Source organism: Bos javanicus, chromosome 4 (assembly GCF_032452875.1).
Source record: "Bos javanicus breed banteng chromosome 4, ARS-OSU_banteng_1.0, whole genome shotgun sequence".
In the NCBI taxonomy this organism is placed as follows: Eukaryota; Metazoa; Chordata; class Mammalia; order Artiodactyla; family Bovidae; genus Bos; species Bos javanicus.
This window is the reverse complement of record NC_083871.1, coordinates 66,923,792-66,948,729: the sequence shown is the minus strand read 5'-3', so window position 1 is coordinate 66,948,729 and position 24,938 is coordinate 66,923,792. Positions and strand designations below refer to the sequence as shown.

The window sequence follows — 24,938 nt, the reverse complement described above, 5'->3', positions numbered from 1 at the left end:
TGGGTGAGCCTGAAGCAATGCAAACTTTAATTCAACACTGACTACTAGTGAAGAGGTTTGCATTTCCCCAGGATATGCATCTCATGCATTTTGTTTAGTAACTTTTCATTTCTCTGGTGCCAGAGTGTTGGAACCTCCTCTCTTGTGGAGGAGCTGAGCATTGATTTAAATGTGCTTCCCTGGTAGCTCAGACCGTGAAGCATCTGCCTACAATGCGGGAGACCCAGGTTTGATCCCTGGGTCGGGAAGATCCCCTGGAGAAGGAAATGGCAACCCACTCCAGTATTCATGCCTGGAAAATCCCATGGACTGAGGAGCCTGGTGGACTACAGTTCATGGGGTCACAAAGAGTTGGACACGACTGCGCAACTTCACTTCACTTATCAGAAAAGACAGTGGCATTTTGTTTAAAAATAAAAAGATAGCTTTACAGGTTGGAAAAAGGATGTAATATCAAAATCTGAATTATTGGAAAAAAGTACATATTTACACAGTTGTCTTCCAGTTATTAAATAAGGTCTTTACTTGGTTATTATTTCATATAAGCATTTCCATATTTTGACATAGTCTGTCTTTTCAAGTTATAATTTAGTATTTCATCTCTTTATATACTGTTTGCTTCTTTAGTACAAAGATTATTCCTCGGTTTGGTTAACAATTTTCTCTTGATCTAAATATTTCTACAAGGAACATTTTGTAGATGTTTTTTCTTTTGAAGTATTTCATCAATATATACTGATATTTTTAATTACTGAGTTGAAATATAGTGTATTTTTTACAAAACAAATGGTTTTTCTGGAATCACCACATAGCTTGGACCTTTTCCCTTTATTCTTTTTTTCCCTCTTTAATTTTATTAGCATAATACTGGCAAGAATACTGGAGTGGATAGCCATTCCCTTCTCCAGGGCATCTTACTAACCCAGGAGTCAAACCCCCGTTTCCTGCATCTGAGGAATTCTTTACCATCTGAGCCACCAGGGAAGCCCCCTAGAAGAAAGTGTCTTTGTTCTAATTTGGCTGAGTTTAGTTATTTATAAGGTGTTATGATTGTCCCTTAAACAGAATCAGCTATTTCACTTGCATGTTGAATAGCCTTTTCTGTTACCCTGAAGAGCAACAGAGTCTCAAGATGTATTGTGTCTTCCCAAGTTTTTTCTGTCTTCCTGGACTACAGCTTGTTGCTTCTAGTCAGTTAATTGCTAGGCAAACAAATGGAAGTAGTCAGTGATTTGAGACCTGAGAATAGAAAAAACCTCCCAGGGAGAAGCTGAGGAAAGTGAGAAAAGTGTTAAATGTGGTACCTGTAGAAAAGTTGTTTGAAAACCAAAGGGCTGTCAGTGAATATTTCCTGTTGCTGGTGGGGAGCAGGAAGTTTGAGTAAGCTTAGGGTACATAAAGAGCCATTCAGCCTGGAGTCAGGCCTGCTCCAGTACCCATCTTGGAAGCAGGAGGGTGGGGTGAGAGATTTGGCTTGATTTCACAATTCTGTTTTTTAATCAGTGTTATAAGAAATTGGTAATTGTCAACCCTTTCTTCCAACCCTCAGAATTAGATCATCCGTGCAGTGTATTTATAACCAAGTAATTGGACTTTTTTCCTTTTAAAAAATTTTAGGCAAATGGAGTTAAACAGTTGTGAAAATGGATCTTTAAATATGGAAATAAATGATGATGAAGAAATCCTAGTGAGAAACAAGAGCTCCTTATGTTTGAAACCTGCGGAGACAGATTGCAGCATATCAAGTGAAGAAAATACAGATGATAAGATAACAGGTAAAAACAAAAAAGATGTGAACCAAACTATTGACTAAAAGAATCGTGGGGGTTTGATTCATTATCCGTGATGTGATCCTTGTTAGGGATTGACCTCAAGACAGTGTGCCAGGCAGCTCCTGAGGCAGATGTCGGTTAGATGACACAGGTCACATGACACATTCTGCCATCCCGTCTGACCCCCATGTTGAGAAAGCAGAGTGAAGAGGGATTTTCCCCCTCACTGTTCTTAGCTGTGATGTTCCTGGGCTTCAGTGAGCTGTAGCTGTCTGTGCTGACTTTTTAGAGAGTATGAGTGTTAGAGCCTTCTCAGAATTTCAGTCCTTTGAACATAGACTATGATGTGAAACTCAAGGGTCTGCAACATTATGGAAATTCAGTTTTCCATGCTCCTGATTCCTGATGAGGCCTGAGGATGACAGAATTCACCAGCCACCATCAGATTTTCACCTGGCCTTTACTGTGTTCATCAAACCAAATTTCAAATTTAAGTAATAACCTGTAGTTGAAAATGCTGCCCTTTTGGATTTACTAATTTCATTGTCTCTAATCACTAAAACCAACTTCAGATCAGTCCATGACAACCGTCTTAGAGCTTTTAATTGTGTTATAAGTAATTATTAAATAGTTTGAAAATAAAATTTTTTAGAAAGTTTTCTCCTCATCTCCTCTGGTGAGTAGGGGGAAGAAAAGATGCATCTTTATAGCTGTTAATCTGCACCTAGCAGTCCATACATCACCGAAGTCTTATCCCTTGAGTAAATAATAAAGGAGAATTTCAGTTAAGACAGTACTCTGGTTTATCTGACTCAGTAACTTTCTTCTAGGAATCTGTCCTCAGGGAATAGTCGATCTAAGGACAGGGATCTGTGGACAGGGATGACCTCTATGACGTTATGGTCACTTCTCATTTGTGGAAGTTGTGTTCTATACCGTTACTGCAGACCCTGAACTAGCAAATATTGAACCGTTGCTCCTGGGGGAGACACATGGTTAGGTTCTTGAAAGCTTCCCAGGTGACACTAGTGGGAAAGAACCCATCTGCCAGTGCAGGAGACGTAAGAGGCACGGGCTTGATCCCTGGGTCAGGAAGATCCCCTGCAGGAGGACATGGCAACCCTCTCCAGTATTCTTGCCTGGAGAATCCCATGGACAGAGGAGCCTGGGGGGCTACAGTCTATAGCATCGCAAAGAGTCAGACATGACTGAAATGACTCAGCACACACGCACATGTATAAAATAGATAACTGAGAAAGCCCTACTGTATAGCACAAGGAATCTACTCAGTACTCTGTAATGGCCTATATGGGAAAAGAATCTAAAAAAGAGTGGATATATGTATATATACCTGATTCACTTTGCTTGTATGCCTGAAACTAACACAACATTGTAAATCAACTATACTCCAATAAAAATTTTAAAAAGAAAGAAAAGAAAAAATATCTCTTCTCCCAAAGGGAAAAAAAAGACACTGTGTTTATATTGTTGACACATTAAACATTGAACCCATAGCATAGCACTATAACTCATGCCTGAACAAAGCTTATTTTATATAAGCTTATGTATTAAATAACATGTGTTTTTCCATAAGGCACATCACAGCCTTCTTATGCTTAGAACACTAGAAAGCACTACCCTTGGAGGGCCTTTTTTATTTATTTATTTTTTTAAAACAATCATCATTTTATTTAGCCCCTGATCCTGTGGGTCAGTTGGGGAAATTTTCTGGTCTGGGTCAACCTAACTGAACTCTGCATTTTCAGTCAGCTGGAGGATCAACTGATGGCTGGGCAATCTAGGATAGCCACCCTCACCTGTCTGCAGTTAGCAAGCTATTGAGGGAGCTTCCGCAGTTCTCTTCCTCTGCACTTTTTCCCACTACTCCTCCCTATCAGAATTTGATTTTGTGCAGGTATCTTTCCCCCACCATCCCAACTCCCTATATGTAGCATGAGCCTCAGGGAAACTGCTGGAGAATTGACATGATAATTAACATAACTGCATTTCCTTTGCTGGTGATTGGTCAGGAGAAGGCACACCCAGGTCTGGCCAATGAGGAATGTGGGCAAGTCTGTTCAGAATGCTCCTAGGAAAGCTTTCCTTATCCCATGGAAAAGCTATGGAGAGAAATACCTAACTTTGATTGAGGGCTTGTTATGCCTGCTGCTGCTGCTGCTGCTAAGTCACTTCAGTTGTGTCCGACTCTGTGCGATCCCAGAGATGGCAGCCCACCAGGCTCCCCCATCCCTGGGATTCTCCAGGCAAGAACACTAGAGTGGGTTGCCATTTCCTTCTCCATGGAGGGCCTTTTAAACAGCAAAATCAACAATGAAATGCACACAAATGCAAAAACCATGGCACTACATAAACACATTTGTGTACAGTGTGAAAGGTTAAACAAGAAGGCAGCAGCACCTGGTTTAGCCTCAGCTGGGAACATGTGTGTGAGGTAACTCAGTTTTTTTTTTACCACTCTGCACATATCTAGAATGACTGCAAGAATGCCATAAGCATTGATTTTAGTATTACAAATAAACTTCAACAGGCAAGCAAATCTGCAAAGATAGAATACACTAATAATGAGGCTCAACTCTATTTACAATACTAAAATTTTAGAAACCACCTAAATGCCCTTCACATAAGCATGATGCAGTATTATATGATCATTAAAATCATGTTTTGAAATGTATTGAGTGATAATGAAAATATTTATGATATCAGTGGAAAGCAGCTGGATGAAAATTTACATATATTTAAACCCAGTTTTGTGTGATGTGTAATATTTCACTCACTGATTTTTCTTTCTTTACACTTTTCTGTGTTAGAAATATTCAACAATGAATATGTATATATATTAAACTTTGTAATAAATAAAGGTTACTAATAGGTATCTTCTACTATATAGTCCAGGGTGAAATGATGAAGGAAGATGGAGAGGAAAGCCTGGGAAATCATGACAGTGACTTGGCACAGCCTGAATTGCACTCCACAAGCAGCTCTCCAGAATCCCATTGGGAAGAAGACCAAGAAGTCATCCCAACTTTCTTTAGTACCATGAACACCAGGTATTCTCTACTCTTTCAAATCACTGACACTTGGATACCAGTCTTCCTCCAGAATAGAGATTGTGGTATACCACGTGTCTGCTTTATTGTTCAGCTTGTGTGAAGCAGTGGATAAGAAGGAATTGGATTGCAAGAATATATGCTGTCAATAAGATTTAGCTTGCATTATCTTTGGAAAGTGATTTTATTAGACTGTGTTATAATAGGAAAACAATCACTGGGTCATATTTGTGAATAAGGCTAAATGATTTATTCTCAGAGGGGCAACTGTTTTCATGACTACCTCTGAACTGCAGAGCATGCTAATGTTGTATTTTTAATCTTTCCTCCTTTGTATCACTAAATTGTTTAGCTTTAGTGACATTGAACTTCTGGAAGACAGTGGCATTCCCACAGAAGCATTCTTAGCATCATGTTATGCTGTGGTTCCAGTATTAGGTAAGATTGCTAGATTTGCCTTAAATTCATTAGTCTCTGGAATCTGTTTCAATAAAGTTATTTTGTAGTAAAAATACACGGAACTATGTGTACAGTTAGATGACCCTTCTTATCTACCTCTTCATATCACCAGCCACATACAGTTAAAACTGTGTGACCTTAAGCATTATCACATATTTCCATTTCATTTCTAATTATGATTAATAGTGATCCCAGAGGTGTGTAATGAAAAAAGGGAATTCTGTTTTCTAGAAATTATATTTAAGAGCAAAAGTGAAAGTATTAGTAGTTGAAGAACAGATCTTCAAATCCATTAGTAGTATGAAAATGGACACGAATTTGAACAAACTCTGGGAGATAGTGGAGGACAGAGGAGCCTAGCGTGCTGCAGTCCATGGGGTCCCAAAGAGTCAGACACAGCTTAGCAAGTGAACAATAACAGCAACTCTATGAAAAAGCATTTTACCACCTAAAATTTTTTTCAGATTAAAAACATTACGTATATAACTTTAAGTTTAAATTCCATTGACTTTTTATAAAGCCAGTAATACCAGGAATTGCTACTGTGTTAAAGTTTGCTATAGAATCCATTTCACTATGTATCTCTTTTTTAAGTCAAGGTTTATTTTGCATAGAACTTAACTGTTATGATTTAATGAGTTTTGACAAACGCATCTACTGGTGTAATCCACTCCTCTATCAAGACAGAATATGCTTTCATTATCCCAGAATGTCCCCTATTCCAGTCAGTCCCCAAACTGTCAGTGAGCCCAAGGCAACCGTACTGCTTTCTGTCACTGTGGATTAGTTTTGTGTGTTTTAAGATTGCAAATAAAGTGGACTCGTGTTATGTACTCTTGCAGGACACTCTCGATGTAAAGTTTTCATCTTTGTTGTTACGTTTATTAGTAACTCATTCCTTTTTATTGCTGAATAGTGTTCCATTAAGGGAGTATACCCCAGTTTGTTTATTCAGTCTTCTACTGATAGACATTTGGATAATTTCTTATTTGGGGCTTTGTTGCTGTTGTTTAGTCTCTTAAGTCATATCCGACTCTTTTATGACCCCAGGGACTGTGGCCTGCCAGGCTCCTCTGGCCATGGAATTTCCCAAGCAGTAAAACTGGAGTGGGTTGCCATTTCCTTCTCCAGGGGATCTTTCTGATCCAGGGATCAAACCCATGTTTTCTGCACTGACAGGTGGATTCTTAACCACTGAGCCACCAGAGAAGCCCCTGTTTGGGGCTGTTAGAAGTGAAATTGCTCTTAATATTTTTGTGTCTGTAGGCACATGTTTTCATTTTTCTTAATAACTTAGAGTGAATTGCTGATTCATAGGGTTTATACCTCTAATTTCGTAGAGTGGTTGTACCCTTGTACACTTCTAACAGTAGTGTATGAGTATTCTGGTTGCTTCACATCCTCACTAGCACTTGATGGTGTCAGTATGTTTGGTTTTCGCCATTCCTGTGAGTGTTCAGTGGTATCTTGTTGTGCCTTTAATTTTTATTTCCCCAATGACTAATGATGTTGAGCACTTTTTCATATATCAACCATTACTGTCTCTTCCTTCGTGAAGTCTGTTCATATCTTTAATTTATTTTTAAAAGTTGGTTAGTTTTCTTTTTATTATTGAGTTGAAAGAGTTATTTGTGTGTTCTGAATAATGTTTCATTGTAGGCATTCTCATTATGAATATTTCCCCCCAGACTGTGACTTGCTTGCTTCTTTTTTTAATGATTTCTTTTGAAGAGTGGAGTTTTTAATTTTCATTAAATCGATTTATTTTATTTCTTTTATAGTTAGTACTTGCAGTATCCTAAGAAATCTTTGCTTATCCCCAGAGTCAGGAAAATACTCTTCGGTGTTGTCTTCTACACTCTTTATTTTTTGTGTTTACATCTGTGATCCATCTTGAAATTAGTTTTCTATGTGGTGTGAGGTAAGGGTTGAGATTCCTTTTTTTCTTTTCCTTTACCTTGTTGTTCAAGAACCATTTTGTTGTTGTTGTTGTAAAAGCATCTTTTCCGTTTATGTTACTTGGCAGTTTTTTGAAAATCAGTTGACCCCATAAGTGTGGATCTGTTTCTGGACTCTCTTCTGTTTCAATAATCTGTTTTTCGTTACCCTAGAATTACAGTATCTTAATTACTGTGCCTCAGTTGTAAGGCTTGAAATCAGATAATGTAAATCATCTTCTTCAAGATGTTTGGCAATTCTAGGTCCTTTGAATGTCCATGTGAATTTTAGCTTTTCAATTTTTATTAAAAAGTCTGTTGGGATTCAGTTGAATCTGTAACCAGTTACTAGGAAATTGATACCTCAAACAACATTGAGTCTTCTATGAACGTGTCTTCTATGAATGTGCCATATCTATTTACTTAAGTCTTTATTTTTCACAGCAATGTTTTGTATAGTGTAAAGGTCTTACAACGTCTTTTGAAGCCACCCAGCTAGCTCAGTCAGTAGGGCATGAGACTCTTACACATCTTTTGTTATGAATAGATTTTAAAATTTTATGTTTCTTTATGCTATCAGAAGAAGTATATCATTTTCTAATTGTTCATTAATAGCATACAGATACAGTTGAGTTGTATATTGAGTAGTTTTTTTATAATCATGAATGAGTTAGTTTTATAAAATGTATTTTCTGTATTTTTTGAAATTATCATTTTTTCCTGTAGTTAATGTAATAAATTACATTGTTTGGATGAATTTAAGCTTGCTATCTTGCTGTTTCTACCATCTTGGCTACTTATTTTGTATTCGTCTCGTATATTTTTCCTTGTGTACTCCTTTCTTGATTTCTAGCCAATTAGTCAGTTGTTTTTTCATATTCTGTTTTACTTCCTCTTTTAGCTTTTTAGCTACCTTTGTTCTTGCCTTTCTTTTGGATGAGTCATGTATTTTAGAATTTTATTACATTTTGTCTTTTTAGCTATACTCTTTGTGTTATTTTTTTTTCTTTTAATTTGTTCTTCCAACAAAAATATTTAAGCTACTATATATAATTTAAAATTTTCTAGCAGGCATATTAAATTTGTAAAGCAAAACAGATAAAGCTAATTTTAATAATTATTTTATCTAACTTGATATATACAATGTGTCATCTGAACTTGGACTCAGTATAAAAGAATCATTAATGAGCCCTTTTTTTTTTTAATTTTGATACTAAGTCTTTGAAGTCTGGTACATTTATAATTACTGCACATTTCAGTTTGGAATAGGTACATTGATTGCCAGGTGCTCAATAGCCACATATGTACTGGCTACCATATTGGACAGTGCAGCCCTAAGGATTATAATATACATTCTCAGCTTACAAGATTATCCTCATGGGCCCATAAGGCCTCATTGTGTTTACTCATTAAAGAGCAGTATAGTAGAAGAAAGTAATGACAGTGTCCCAAAAATCTTTGAAGCTTATGTTTAGAAAATGATTTAAAAGCAAAAAATGAAAGTTGGGGTGTTATCCATTAAATTTATTTTCCACTTGAAAAAATACCTTTTTCAATGATGTTCTCAATTTTTTCTTCTAGACAAACTTGGCCCTACGGTGTTTGCTCCTGTTAAGATGGATCTAGTTGGAAATATTAAAGTGAGTATACTAGCTTGTCTCTGAAGACTTTATTTGGAGGGAGTAGTTGCATGAAATTGTATTCAAAAACAAATGGTTGTTGAGTTTATACTCAGGTTGAAAAGCATAGGCCAGCTGTAAGAGCTTCTCACAGGAAAAAAAAGTTCTTTAAAAACAGTGCCTTAAAACCCTCAAACTATTTAAATCTGGGTTAAACCCAATAAGAATTCTCAAACAAATAAAACAGATTACTTGGAAAACATAAAGAAGAAGGTAATAGAGGCTTAATTTATTTTAATTTCTTAGAGGCCTGCTTAACAAACTTAAGTAAACAGACTTGCTTGATAGCTTTAGCACTTTTAACTTATTTCTCTGCTTTTCCTGCAGAAAGTAAACCAGAAGTATATCACCAACAAAGAAGAGTTTACCACACTCCAGAAGATTGTGCTACACGAAGTGGAGGCCGATGTAGCTCAGGTTAGGAACTCAGCTACGGAAGCGCTCCTGTGGCTGAAGAGGTGAGGTGGCCAGGGTGGGGCAGCAGGTGAAATCTAGTCAAGTTGAAATGTTACCTGCAATAAAATTGTTAGGTGAAGGAGGCTACTTCTAAGTGAAGGCTGTAACGCAATTGTACAGAAGGCCTGATGAATAGAAGGCCAACTTTTTTTTTTGCCTCTGTCTTGATAGTGATAAAACATTGTTTATATTAATAGAATATATAAGATAGGAATCATAAAGGACAGTAAAGCTGATTCATTTGTCTTTAAGTCAGTGGATCACAAACTGTAGCAGCATCAGAATCACCTGGAGAGCTTATTGAAAAAAACAGAGATTGCCCCACCCAAAACCCACAGTTTCTGATTCAGCAAGTCTGGAGTGGGGCCCTGAAATTTGCATTACTGACTAGTTTCCAGATGATGCTGAAGTTGCTGGTCTTGGGACCACATTTTGAAAACCACTGTTTAGGTATTTCAGATAAGAATGATCTAGAGCAAGCTAAAGGGAAATCACAGGGAAGAAACAGAAAGGACAGCCATGTGACTTGATCTGTTTATTGCTGTGCCCAAGATACTGTTGAAAAAGAAGCTTATGTCTGCCATTTTTTCATACCCATTCAATATAAGTGAACTTTGGAAATAATGTTTCCTCCTCTTTTTTGTTTTAGAGGTCTCAAATTTTTGAAAGGATTTTTGACTGAAGTGAAAAATGGAGAAAAGGACATCCAGACAGCCCTGAGTAAGTGTTCTTAACATTTTGATTGATTAATTGACCCGGATGTGGAATGGAGACCCCTGGAGGAGGAGACAGGGTGTGCTTTTCAAGATTTGATTTTGTTTCTTTTCTATTTCATTATTATTGTTTCTTATGTGCTTTGTTAAAAAAGAACCCATGAGATAGTGACCTGCTAGTTTACATCTAATTTATTAAAAATCAGTTTATCTTAAAGAAGAGCTCAATTAATAGAGAGCCATCTTTTAATAGGAAAACCTAATATTTTAAAGAAGTTAGTTCTTCTTAAATAAATCCTTATGTGTCATGAGCCTTACATAGTTTTCCCAGGCTTTCCTGCCTGGAAACTTGCTGATGTGCCATGAAACAATATAAAGCTGATATTTCTGTAACATTGTATAAAAAATTTAGATAACTTAATCCTAATACCAGTCTGTTTTTACAGGTCAGGTTATAGAAATTCTGAAAGATTAAAAGACTTGCTAAGACCACAAGGGATCTGGAGCAGGGTCAATTTGGGGTTGCTGTCTCCAGGGTCTTCAGTTTTCCCACAAAAGGTCTTCTCCACCATCCCTGAGCTACCTGCATTTTGGGGCTTCTCATTCATCCTTGAATTTCGAAGACAGTACCAATTATATTGTCCACTGTGTGTCCTGATTTCAGTACTAAAAGTATATTCACCATGACAATTAGGACCCCCTAACCAGTATCTATCAAATTTTATGACTTTGTGGAGTGATTAAAATCATGGACTTTCTGGTAGTGTTGTGCCCTTAGGCAATTTACTTTTCTGTGCCTCAGCTTCCTCATCTGTAAAATGAGAATGATGATTTGATTTCCCTAATAAGATTATTGTAAAGATTAAGTAGGTTTATGCATGTGAAAAGATTAGAAATTTGGCATATAGTAAGAATTTGAAAGTGAAAGTGAAGTCTCTCAGTCCTGTCCGACTCTTTGCGACCCCGTGGACTGTAGCCTACCAGGCTCCTCCGTCCATGGGATTTTCTAGGCAAGAGTACTGGAGTGGGCTGCCATTTTTTTATTCAGAGGATCTTCCCAACCCAGGGATCGAACCTGGGTGTCCAGCATTGCAGACAGGTGCTTTACCATCTGAGCCACCAGGGAAGCCCAGTAAGTACTTACAGAGGTTAACTCTATTGCTGTTTATATTCTCATCATCATGACATATGCACAGTTAATAACCTACCAGAAAATGGGGCTTATTTGTCCCAAATCAGAAATGGAAAGTTTACAAAGCTCAGTTGCTAAGCCCTAAATTTCCCTCCAGACTGACTTCTTAGTATGGAAATTTCACACTGGAAGGAAGATGCCACCACTTCCACCTGCAAGAAAATGCAGATGATATGGGGTTCAGCACTGGGTGCCTGGGGGTGCACTCTGCTTGTCACAGAACGCTACTGCTTTGTGATTGCTGGCTGTGTGAGGGGCAGTGCGGGATGCTCATCTCATTACCCCTCTGTTGGAGCTAGGACAGAGGAGAACCCAGCTGCTTACCTTGGAGGTCGAGAGGAAGTTGAAGATACACCATTTCTGCCTTGCCCCATCCCTGTTTTTCCCCTACCTTTTACTTTATTTGGAGACTGAGCCCAGAGATGTTGACTTTGTGAAGAGAGAGGAGACTTGAAGGGTAAATGCTGCTTCAAAGCCGAAATAATCACAGCCAGTCTCAACTTTTCCTTTTTTCTCTTCCCTGCTGGACTACTTTTAGTGCAAAGGAAAGGGGGACTGTAAACTTGGAGATTTTCATCCTGATGCTTAGGATTATTTCAGAGGTTTTCATGATTTAAATCATCTTTGCTTACAGGGATTCCTAGTTTCCTGCTGCTGTTCAACATGGAGGGAGAAAGCTCCCCTAACTGCCCCCTCCCTTCTGAACACAGACACAACAAGCTTTGTACAAACAAATAGAGCTTTATAAGAAATGTTACCCATTAACTACTCAGAACCAATAGGCTCCTTGATGCATATTTCTTCTTTTTGAAATAATAGCCCTTATAAGTAGAACCTTTGTCTAAAATGAGGTGGTTTGGGTATATAGGTTAAAGAGTGGGTATGTGTAATTTATATGACATATATAAGCACATTAGCATACATTTTTTCTTTCTAAAATTGAATTTGAGTTATTGTAATAACAGGTACCATTTATAGAGCACTCAGTGTTGGCATGACACAAGGTTCTCTATAAACATCTTATTTAATCTAAGTAATCCCCTTTTACAGTGATAAACTAAACTTTAGAGAAGATAAGTACTTTCCCTAGGGTCTCAGATCCAGATCAGTGGATCTCAAAGTGGTCCAAGGACAGCAGCATCTGAAAACTTATTAGAATTGCAGACTACTGGGTCCCACCTGACACCTGCTGACTCAGAAACTCCTGAGATGGGACCCAACAGTGCGTGTGATCCCAAGTCATTTAAGTGATTCTAATCCATGCTAGAATTTGAAACCCATTCATCCAGAGCTGGAATGTTGACGCTTACTTGTTGCTAGGCTACATTTGGTTATTTGGGAATTTTGACTGCCTCTAAATGATTATTAAATAAGCAGGAGTAAAAGTACTGAAATTAGTTACCCATAGTATCAGTTAATTTTGCCTCCTTTTCATGATAATGGACTGGTTATCCAATGCCTGAACATTTTTCCTTACCTAGGAACAGCAGGACAATTAGTGGGGATAAATTAAGGATAAACCTTGATGATACTCCCAAATTTGAAATCCATTGCTTGAGACAGGTTTTGAGGTAAATGCTCATAAAACTTGCATAGTCTTAATGGCTTATGATATGTAAAAGTTGGAAATGACAAAATGAAAGTAGTGACATCTATTAAGTTTCTGGAAAAGGCATGTATAGTCATTGTATTGCTGCAGTTGTATGACCTAGAATGAGTTTTCAGCATCTGGAAGGAGGCCGTCAGTTTTACACTGCCTCCTTTTGCATTTGAGCCATCTCTTGGATCCCCCATAATGATGATCAGAGTGGAATGTTTTGGGTGGTCTCATGCCAAGAACTGTTCTGAACTCCAGTGTCCTCTGATATTTTCTAGAGATCATTCTAAGGAAAGAGTTGGGTACACAAAGCAAATGTGTTTAACGATACACCTTGTAGCTGAGCCCCTCCATTCACAGATGCCACATCAAAAAGAGGCTTCAGAAAGCATCCTTGTAAGTGAAAGGAAGAAAAGTTGCTCTGCCATTTCATGCACCATTGTGCTAAATGTTACATGCTCTGCACTGCTCCCTCAGCAGGATAGCATATTGCCACATCCCTCACCTCCGAATGATTTCATAAATGTCAGATAAACATTAACCTAACCAAGATCTCTAGCACAGAATAGGAAAAAAAAAATTAAAGGATACTCAGTTATATAGTTAATATAAAAGGCTTTCGCAAATAAGGAGAGCTATACAAGAGAGAGAAAATCAGAACTTGTAATTAGATATTTGACATCAAATCGTAACTTGATCTAACTGTTCTGAAAGTATGGGACATGTGAATGAAGTCATGCCATCTTCAGAACTATTCACAGCATGTGCTCTAATGGCAGAACTGGCTTACAGTACAAGTTTTCATCTCCATGGTGCCTGAAGGTAACAAAGGAAATCTTTGGGTACTTGTTTCATCTCTGTCAACTGGTTATTGAGTTAGCTTTTCTCCACACTATTCATTTTGCCTGAAACTTAGTCACTGTAAAGAATTTGGGGGTTTTCCTAGTAGTAGGTCTTTTGGTGTGTGTGCTCAATTGTGTTTAACTCTTTGCGACCCCATGGCCTGTAGCCAGCCAGGCTCCTCTGTCCCTGGAATTTTCCAGGTGAGAATACTGGAGCAGGTTGCCATTTCCTACTCCAGGATGTCTTTCCAACCCAGGGATCGAACCATGACTCCTGTGTCTTCTGCTTGGCAAGCGGATTCTTTACCGCTGTGCCACGTGGAAAGCCCATTTAAATTATATCGAATATTTATCAGTTGGCCAAATATATAAACACAATTCCACCTACTACCTCATGACCCCATTACTTCCAGAGAAGATCTTCATCCAGAATTTGTAGTTTATTATTATAAATGTTTTTATAGATTTACTATATATTTATGTATCCATAAACAGTATGTATAATATATTGCATGTTTTAAACTCACAAACATGGTGTTACATTATACACACTATTCCTTTTTCACTCGGTATATTCAGATTTATTTACTGCTTATTCACTTTCAAACCTTTCTTCGTTCATGATTCTTGTCTGAGGACTTCCTGATTTAGCTCATTTGCAGAACTGAGATAATTCATGTTTCCTGAGCTCAGTGAATGATTGCTTTCACGCTTCCTGCCTTTACTTGTCTGCTTCTCAAGCTCTATCTTAAAACTTGGATTTGTATTTCTCCTTTGTCCTCTGTACAACCCAAAGTAACTTTGTAAGTCCTTACTAGTTATAGATAAACACTCTCATGCATTCTGCTTCTGGACAGAATAGCTGTCCATCAGCAGTAATGGAAAGGTTGTTGGTACTCAGATGCTGTAATAGGTTGAGGCATCATTTCTAAATACTTCGTAGAAAGGTTTTGACTAACCATTAAAAAAAATCAGATCAGTGTTGTTTGCATAAATAGAATAAGGTTCCGATTTTTTGCAAGATATGGCTGGGAAAAGGCACATTTTTCATTTTCATTATTTTGTTTTATCACAAAAAATAAACATCAGTTTTGTCAGAATGCTTTAATGTGACAGGAATGCCCTAAGTTCTCATTGCGTTTAGTTTTGTGACCTTGGGCAGGTAACTATCTCTCTGGGTCTTCTGTTTTTTTCATCCATAAAAAAAAAAGAATTGGGCAAGGTGATTGTCAGTGCTTCCTACTCAGAAATTTTGATTCGGTTTCTAAGGAACTGACACATTTAAAAGAACTGGAAGAAGGGAATCATTTATGTCTTTCAGAGGCCAAAAATACTTCAAGATTATAGAACATGCATTATGATAATGAATGGGTAGTTCAGTGAAGATTAATGTATTTCATTTTCTAATCTTCTCTAGGTAACCAAAATAGGTCAGGCTTATAGACTTCATCCTAATTTAATGCATCCTCACGTGGCAGGGTATGTGCAGCCCTAGAAGTCACCTAAGGACTTTGGTCAAGTCTTTGTCTTTTGTGAGTTTTATTTGTTGGTTTTCAATTGCAGAAGTGGTCTTCCTAGGCCTGTTTTCAGGACCCAGCCGAAATTCTCTGCTTCCCTCTTCTCCTGTTAGACTGCCTGGCTGGTGTTTTGCCCAGTGGAACTCTTCTCTTGGCAAGATGCAGGCACAGCAAAGAACAGCTGCCTCCTCTAGAAGGACCAGGTGGGATACAGAGAGAGTGCTGCTGGAGAAGCTCTCTCTTCCTTAGACCAGGCTGCCCCTCTTACTTGGACTCACCACATCCTTGTTTTCTTGCTTTCCCATAGAAGAGGGCGTGGAGAGAGGTTTCTGGGCCTTTTTGAGCAGTTGCCTTCACTGGCGAAGGGTGGGAAAGGTATAAAGCCCCTGGGTTGGAGAAGTACTGGATCCAGAGCCCTTGTAAACAGGCAGTTTGGCTGCCAGGTGAGCTCGAGCTGGAGGCTCAAAGGCCAGGCCAGGAGGCACCTGTGTTTGCTACATACTGTAAAGAAAAGTGAGTTTCTCTTTACTTCCCCACCACAATTCCAAATTAGAATGATCATGGCTATTACTAGAAGAAAGTAATACTATCTGTATAGGAAAGAAGACTTAAAAGAATATACCTCTAGAATGCCCTATGTGGTTATCTCTGGGAGGCATGATTATGTATCTCTTTAGTTCTTCCCTTTTTACATTTTCCATATTTTTAACAATGAACACATTATTTTTGAAATCAGAAAAAAAAAAAAGGTAGTAAGTTTTATACCTTTTTAAACTACTACTGCGCCTCAGATGGGAAGTTCAGAACCCTTGACATGGCATTAAAAGTTCCTCCCAGTTTGGTCCCATCCCCAGTATCTGCAGAATGGTTCTCCCTTCCTGCCACCATCTCCATGTAGCTTCCTCCATCTGCAACTCCAGCCACCACCCTCCTCTCTGCTCTAGCCAGCCTTTGAGAGTCCTCTGGAGAATTCTCTCTGTCCATATTCTCCCAGGCTGGATTCACCTCTCTCCTTTCCTGTAGTACTAGATACAGATGTCTGTTACAGCAGTTGGCAATTTACATAATAATGATTTGTTAAACGCTGGTTCTCTTAAAAGCCCATGAACTTCCTATGGATAGGGGACTTAGTTTAAATCACCCGGAGATCCATGCTGCCTTGGACAGTAAAGGGCGTGCGATAGGCACACACTAAGTTCTTATTGATGGAGCAGCTGTTCCATTGTGACTGTCCATGAGCAGATTGTAATGGCACTGAATTTCATCTGCTAATTTCTAATGGTATTTAATAGCTTACATGGATGAGGATCACAAGAAATACGGTTTTCCCACTATACCTCTGTGACTCACCTCTGGATGTTTTCCATGGACCTGTACACTATCTTACCAGCTCAGATGGCTCCGTAGATGGTTGGAAAGTTGATTTTCTTGCTGATTTACCCCAGAGGCTGTGCCTAGTATTTCCTGCCCATCTGCACGTGTACGCTTTGTCCGCTAACAGCCCTTTCTTCACTAAGGTCTTATGTACCATCTAAAATGTCTCTGATAACATCTGTCCCCTTAGAGAATCAGATAGGTGACTTACATTGAAGTGTGACTTACATTGAAGACTTGTATCTTTGACAATGCCCTAGCCTACTCAGACTCTTCTCCTAAGAAAAAAATGGAATTTACTCTTGATTTCTCCTTTAGGCTCTCTCTAAGAGCTCTTCTACACTTGAATTTACTGATTATTTTTTATCATTTCTTCTTTAGCTTTGCAATACTGGATGCTGGCATTTCAACCCATTCCTAAAACTTTAGATAGACAGGGAAATCTGCTGTTAGAATTCAAATGTACAGGCTTATTTCATAGAAAATATAATGTATTTTATGCAATCTTGAATTGTGTAAAATTGTAGTAAGGTATGCCAAAAGTTCCCTTTTGAATGAATGAAAAGGGAACATAAAGATGGGCACAGTAAAGGACAGAAATGGTATGGACGTAACAGAAGCAGAAGATATTATGAAAAGGTGGCAAGAATACACAGAAGAACTGTACAAAAAAGATCTTAATGACCCAGATAACCACAATGGTGTGGTCACTCACCTAGAGCCAGACAACCTGGAGTCCAAAATCAAGTGCGCCTTAGGAAGCATCACTATGAACAAAGCTAGTGGAGGTGATGGAATTCCAGTTGAGCTATTCCAAGTCCTGAAAGATGATGCTGTGAAAGTGCTGCACTCAGTATGACAGCAAATTTGGAAACCTCAGCAGTGGCCACAGGATTGGAAAAGGTCAGTTTTCATTCCAATCCCAAAGAAAGGCAATGCCAAACAATGCTCAGACTACTCACAATTGCACTCATCTCACACACCAGTAAAGTGATGCTCAAAATTCTCCAAGCCAGACTTCAACAGTACGTGAACCGAGAACTTCCTGATGTTCAAGCTGGATTTAGAAAAGGCAGAGCAACCAGAGATCAAATTGCCAACATCTGTAGTATCATTGAAAAAGCAAGAGAGTTCCAGGAATACATATGCTTCTACTTTATTGACTACGCTAAAGCTTTTGACTGTGTGGATCACAACAAACTGTGGAAAATTCAAGAGATGGGAATACCAGACCATCTGACCTGTCTCCTGAGAAATCTGCATGCAGGTCAAGAAGCAACAGTTAGATCCAGATATAGAATAACAGACTGGTTCCAAATTGAGAAAGAAGTACGTCAAGGCTGTCACCCTGCTTATTTAACGTATATGCAGAGTACATCATGTGAAATGCTAGGTTGGATGAAGCACAAGCTGGAATCAAGATTACCAGGAGAAATATCAATAACCTCAAATATGCAGATGACACCACCCTGATGGCAGAAAGCGAAGAGGAACTGAAGAACCTCTTGATGAAAGTGAAAGAGGAGAGTGAAAAAGTTGGCTTAAAGCTCAACATTCAAAAACAAAGATCGTGGCATCGGGTCCCATCACTTCATAGCAAATAGATGGGTAACCAGTGGAAATAGTTCGGTTTAGTTCAGTGGCTCAGTTGTGTCCAACTCTTTGCGACCCCATGGACTGCAGCATGCCAGGCCTCCCTGTCCATCACCAACTCCTGGAGTTTACCCAAACTCATGTCCATTGAGTCGGTGATGCCATCCAGCCATCTCATCCTCTTTCATCCCCTTCACCTCCTGCCCTCAATCTTTCCCAGCATTGGGGTCTTTTCCAATGAGTCAGCTCTTCACATCAGGTAGCCAAAGTATTGGAGTTTCAGCTTCAACATGAGTCCTTCCAATGAACACCCAGGACTGATCTCCTTTAGGATGGACTGGTTGGATCTCCTTGCAGTCCAAGGGACTCTCAAGAGTCTTCTCCAACACCACAGTTCAAAAGCATCAATTCTTCGGTGCTCAGCTTTCTTTACAGTCCAACTCTCACATCCATACATGACTACTGGAAAAACCATAGCCTTGACTAGACAGACCTTTGTTGGCAAAGTAATGTCTCTGCTTTTTAATACGCTGTCTGGATTGGTCATAACTTTGCTTCCAAGGAGTTAAGTGTCTTTTAATTTTATGGCTGCGGTCACCATCTGCAGTGATTTTGGAGCCCCCCAAAATAAAGTCAGCCACTGTTTCCACTGTTTCCCCATCTATTTGCCATGAAGTGATGGGACTGGATGCCATGATCTTAGTTTTCTGTATGTTGAGCTTTAAGCCAACTTTTTCACTTTCCTCTTTCACTCTCAAGAGGCTCCTTCGCTTTCTGCCATAAGGGTGGTGTCATGTGCATATCTGAGGTTATTGATACTTCTCCTGGTGATCTTGATTCCAGCTTGTGCTTCATCCAGCCCAGCATTTCTCATGATGTACTTACTCTGCATATAAGGTAAATAAGCAGGGTGGCAATATACAGCCTTGACATAGTCTTTGTTCCATGTCCAGTTCTAACTGTTGCTTCTTGACCTGCATATAGGTTTCTCAAGAGGCAAGTCAGGTGATGTGATATGCCCATCTCTTTCAGAATTTTCCACAGTTTATTGTGATCTACACAGTCAAAGGCTTTGGCATAGTCAATAAAGCAGAAATAGATGGAAATAGTGGTAGACTTTATTTTCTTGGGGTCCAAAATCACTGCAGATGGTGACTATAGCCATGAAATTAAAAGACCCTTGCTCCTTGAAATAAAAGCTATGACCAACCTAGACAGTGTATTGAAAAGCAGAGACATTACTTTGCTGACAAAGTTTCGTCTGGTCAAAGCTATGAGTTTTCCAGTAGTCATGTATGAATATGAGAGTTAGACTATAAAGAAAGCTAAGCACTGAAGAATTGATGCATTTGAACTGTGGTGTTGGAGGAGACTCTTGAGAGTCCCTTGGACTGCATGGAGATCCAACCAGTCCATCCTAAAGGAAATCAGTCCTGAATATTCATTGGAAGGACTGATCCTGAAGCTGAAACTCCAATACTTTAGCCACCTGATGTGGAGAACTGACTTACTGGAAAAGACCCTGATGCTGGGAAAGATTGAAGGCAGGAGGAGAAGGGGACGACAGTGAATCAGATGGTTGGATGGCATCACCGACTTGATGGATGTGAGTTTGAGCAAGCTCCAGGAGTTGGTGATGGGCAGGGAAGGCTGGCATGCTGCAGTCCATGGGATTGCAAAGAGTTGGACATGAATGAGAGATTGAACTGAACTGATGCTAAAAGTATTAATGAAGCCTCACCCAAATTTTAACAATAAACATTGACAAGAATTACATCATTTCAAAGCTAGAGGGCTCAAATTAATTGTAAACTGTGTTTAAGCTTGCAGCTATGCGGCCTGGCTGTGTTGCTCAGTAAAATGCAGATACCTGATGTCATTTGGCAGTTCTGTGAGCCACACTGTGTTTTGCTGCATAGGAACTTGTGGTTGTGGTTTTGGTGTCTAGGTCTTTTTTGTTGTTGTTGTCATTATTTTAACCTCTGCTCTTGTTACAATTTAAAATGTCTTTGTATCCTATTATAGTGTCACCCAAGCATTGATTAAATGGCGATGGTGCTTGTACTAGTGCTAAAACTAGCCCATGAAAACAAACAAGTTTGGAATAAAAGTGTAGATGTGGTAAAACATGATAAAGAAGGTCAAACAACCCCCATGATATTCTGCGCTATAATTTAGGAATGTGAGGACTCTGTAGACCACTAAAGATGATTCTGAAAAAATAAAATGGAGCATTGAAATAAAAATGCACTGTGGTGATATAGAGCTGTGCCTCCTGAGAGAATGTTTATTCCTGTAGAAAAGTCAGTTTTCAGTTTGGAATATATTGAATTATTCAAATCCTTCAGGAACATATCCCTTGCATAAAATGCAGTCATCTTGTTCTTGAGATTATTTTTTGTAATTAAAATTACTATATAGAAGTTTTTTAATCTCCTAAAACTCATTGGGGAAAAAAATAGGTTTTTATCTTTAAAGTCTAGAATATGAATTGACTTTTATTAATAAGCCTCACCGGTTACTTTATATCTAGCTTAATAATTTCAAGCTGTTCCATAATAGTTTTCAAAGTTCTAGCTTTAACACTGTATATCCAGGGTTATGGGACATCTAGGACTAACATATGACATCCCAGAATAGAATGTTAGAATTGAAGAGAACCTTAGATAAAATTTTACAAAGAGGAAAAGAGATGGTTAGAGAGGTTGGCTAAGGGACTGGCTCAGGGTCACACAACATTTCAAAGAAGTGCATTTTTCTATTTTTATAGTGTATTTTAAATTATATTCTCCACATGACAATATCCTTTCCTCCCTTTTTACTTCCTTATATGTATTGAATTTTCCAACCATAATAATAAGCCACCGTTCAGCTGTATTGACACAGGGTAAGAGTGGAAGTATCAAAATTTTTTTTCAATTTTTCTTTTAAAAAAAAATCTCTGGAGGCTTGTTTTTCCTACTCAGGACTTTTGGAGTATATAATCTTGTAATTAAGTTTTTTCCCTCAGTTTTTAATGCCTATAGGAATATGCTGCTATGTACATTAGAAAGGACATGATGCAAATAACACATCAAATCCTGATGAAATTGTTCCTCACGGAGTATTTCTTCTTTCCAAGATAACGCATATGGTAAAACATTGCGGCAGCACCATGGCTGGGTCGTTCGAGGAGTTTTTGCGGTAAGCAAGCCTTCTGCCTCCTGATGTTCTGATGGTCACAGCAAGGTGTTCTGTTTCGCTTTGTGTGTGTGGTGTTTCTGTTTGCTTTGTTTTTGAGAATAAGAACAAAATGTTGCTTATTTCATTGAAATCTGTAAGTCTGTTGTGTGGAAATGTTGGCAATAAACAGTAAGAAAAGACTTAGAATGTGCTTCACCTTATCTAGTTCCAGGGACCCTGAGATTTGTCTCAGAAGTGGCTGCCTTTCGGATGAGGTAGTAAAGAGTGTCAGTGTAGACTAGAGATCACGCTCTGAGGGGAAACCAGGGGTGGTTTCAAGCCCATAGCTCCCTCTGCTGCCTGTCAGGGTCAGGCCTGTTAATTCTCAGATTTTAGTTAGTCTTTTTTCCTCAACTGAATTGTATCTTTGAATATTAACTGACCTGGGTTGCCAGTGGCTAGAACTGGAAGCCTCTTCTTCCCCAATTATTTCCCTTGTGGAAGTGTTTGTATTTGTGTGTGTTGGCTCCTGTTACCTATTATTCCTTCCTTCCTTGCATGACCTGGGAAGAACACACACCTGAGAATCATATTTCTCAGGTGGACAGATCAATTTACCTGCTTTGTAAAATAGCTGGAGCAGATGGCCCCTTTCTGTCAGCAGTAATATTCTGTAATTCTTCCGTTGGGCGAGAGGTCAGCCATAGTCATGTGCAGCCATGAAAAGGCTGAATCTCATGTCGTGGTACAATAGGAAATGTCAGAGGATTGAAAATAGCTTGCAGATGAAGTCTGTTACTAATTTGCCTAAGTAAGAACTGTTCAGGTCATGATTTCTTAGGAGACTGGTAAAGAAAGTGGGAAGAATTTATGGAAGAAAGCAAATTTTAGTGAAAATGAAACATTTTACTGTTCACGGGACTAGGAGCCAGACCAGTTGCAGCCACAAACTGCTCACATTTACCTTCAGTGGATGTTTAATAACGTAATAATAGCTTCCGTGTGGCTATTGGACACTTAACCATGTATCAGACACTGTGCCAGGTACTTCTGTGTTCATTATCTTTGGGAATCCTTAGGATTAGCTCCCACTGTTGTACAAGTTCAGAACTGTTCATTTCAGTCCCAAAGTGAGGCAGTGGCAGAGCCCAGGTCTAAACCCAAATCTGTCTCCAAGGCTGGTGCTCATCCCACACATCACAGCTCTCCACAGTGAAGACAGAATGATTGAGAAACTGCTAGTGAGAAATTAGGCAAAAGATGCTGCTCCATTCGTCAATCTCCCTGAGTAAATACTGTGATTGCCTGCAGGTGTCTGACGCCCAAGTTCCCTTGGTGAGATGAAAAGCAGGGAAACATTGAGTTGCCTCATTTGTAAGAAAAATAAATGTAGTTTTGTTTTATTTGTTATTCCAGTAGAGAGGGCAGAGTTTAATCCTGAAATATTGATGATCCAAGAGACATTGCCAACAAGCATGAAGCTATAGCAGAAAATGTATCATGAGCATAAGTCTTTGAAAGGACATTTTAACTTACAGCATTTTTCTAAATAATTTAGATTATGTAGTAATTTAGTAATTAATCTAATTTAGTAATTTAGATTCATTGTAAAAATAAAATGTATAGAAAAATAGGGTAAAACTTAAAATTGTCCACAGTCTCACTGCTTTATAATAACCATCTTCAACATTTTTGTGTTTTGCCTTCTTTGCTCTTATTTTCATTTATTTAACATATTCTTTTCAATGTTGTTCTATTTCATTGTGTATATTTATATAAATATCTACTAATAGATATTTATATTTTTATTTTATGTGTATAATTATCTTAATTTTGTATACTTACTCTGTACATGCATGTAAGTTTTTTTGACACTTAACTGGTTGTATAGTTTTGTATTGTTTTTCTCCACTTTTTTAGTTTTTATACTTTCTAGTTGTATTGAGGAATAACTGACATATGTTACTGTATGTTTAAGGCACACAGCATGGTGGTTTGATTTAAATGTATTGTAAAATGATTACCACAATAGGTTCAGCTAAATCCATCTTATATAAATACAAAAGAAAAGAAAGGAAGAAGGAAAAATGTTTCTCCTTGTGATGTGAATTCTTAGAATTTACTCTTTTCACACGTTTGCTCTATATCCAGCAGCAGTATTAGCTGTAGTTGTCCCCACTTATTTTTAGGGATTGCCTAATATTTCCCCCAGTATAGAGGTACCATAATTTATTTGTTCCAAACCTTTGTGTTGGAAATTTCAGTTGCTTCCAAGTTTGTTTTTACAGATGAAACAGCATCTGTTTTTATGCATTTTTGACTAAAACAGTTATTTCCTCAAAATAGATTCCTGGAAGTAGAATAGCTATGTCTAATGCAAAGAACTGAAACCCCAACTTAGAGCACTTGCCGTGCACTGGATGTTGTTTTAGGCACTTTACTTACATAAAGTTATTAATCTCATAGCTCTGAAGTGGCTTCTCCTATTTTCCCTGCTTATAAACGAAACCTGAAACACATGGGTGTGAGGTAATAACACTCAAAGTTACAGGAAAAGAGCATTTGGAAGACTCTTGATGTTACTGCCAAGAGTTTTTTAATTTGCTGATTTTTAAGAAAATAGATTCTGTTGAGCATTTGGTAACAGCATTATTAATAGAGGAGCTTCCTTTCAGTCTCTCTCCTGTTATTCTCCAAGTCATCCCTACTTCGGGAAGTTTATTGAGTTTTCTAATGTCCTGATTAAAATCATCAGGGGCAGATCTAACTAATCTTGGTTGCTCAGGGTAATATCTTTTACACTCACCGAATCTGACTTACTTAACAGCCAAATATTGGACTTTTATCTTCAAACAGTTATGGTTTGTGGAGCTGATGTCTAGTCTAGGCTCTGTCTCTTTCTGTGGCTCTCTGTTTTGGCTTCCGCTTCAGTTGAGTTCTGTCATTGTTTCCCAAATAGACTCAGCTGCATCATTGTTCCCTAGGAACCTTTGAGAAATGCATTGTTGTGGGCTCCACTCTGGAGAAACTTTAAACATTTTTTATTTTATGTAAATATACGTACGTAGTTTTATTTTGCTTTTTATCACAGAGTCCAAAAAGGTTATATAACAAAAAATGGCAGTTTGTTCCATACTTCCCAGACTCTCTAAAAGAGGCTGCAACTTTCAAATGCTTTGGCTATTTCTTCCAATACTTCTGTAATTCTAAAACTATTTACTCTTCTCTGTGGCCCTATCCATTTTAATTAATGTTGATTTCTGTAATAGATTAGAGTTTGCCACCTCAGACCTTACTGCCACTACTTCCCCTCCTCTGCCTCTACTTCTCCTGTATAATTATATCACAAGTCAACATGATGATGATGAGCCAAAATTCTATGACTTTTTTTGTTCTTTCTTATATGAGTTTTATATTTTTCTCTGTACCATGAATTCTTTCACATCATCATCATTTTGAACTTACAAATGTATTGGATTATCTGTATTTTTTTTAGAACTTTCTAAACTCTTATTCCAGTCTGATTTGTTGTACTGCTGTTGTCCTAGAACTTTTGTTCATAAATTTCCCTATACTG

General features: G+C 38.3%; 1 protein-coding gene across 6 annotated transcripts in view; it reads left to right on the top strand.

The window, feature by feature from the left end:
• The window catches only part of PLEKHA8 (pleckstrin homology domain containing A8), a 108,998-nt gene that overhangs the window by 34,602 nt on the left and 49,458 nt on the right, over positions 1 to 24,938 (top strand). For 3 of the 6 annotated variants that reach the window (XM_061414234.1, XM_061414233.1, XM_061414231.1), the window contains exons 7-13: positions 1,618 to 1,775; positions 4,681 to 4,840; positions 5,193 to 5,278; positions 8,818 to 8,876; positions 9,243 to 9,373; positions 10,021 to 10,091; positions 21,321 to 21,382. In XM_061414234.1, the coding sequence (XP_061270218.1) occupies positions 1,618 to 1,775; positions 4,681 to 4,840; positions 5,193 to 5,278; positions 8,818 to 8,876; positions 9,243 to 9,373; positions 10,021 to 10,091; positions 21,321 to 21,382 (727 nt within the window). Of the gene's footprint in view, positions 1 to 1,617; positions 1,776 to 4,680; positions 4,841 to 5,192; positions 5,279 to 8,817; positions 8,877 to 9,242; positions 9,374 to 10,020; positions 10,092 to 10,530; positions 12,848 to 15,278; positions 15,436 to 21,320; positions 21,383 to 24,938 lie in introns of those variants that run through there. The other 3 variants (XR_009735940.1, XM_061414232.1, XM_061414235.1) reach the window with 3 other exon arrangements.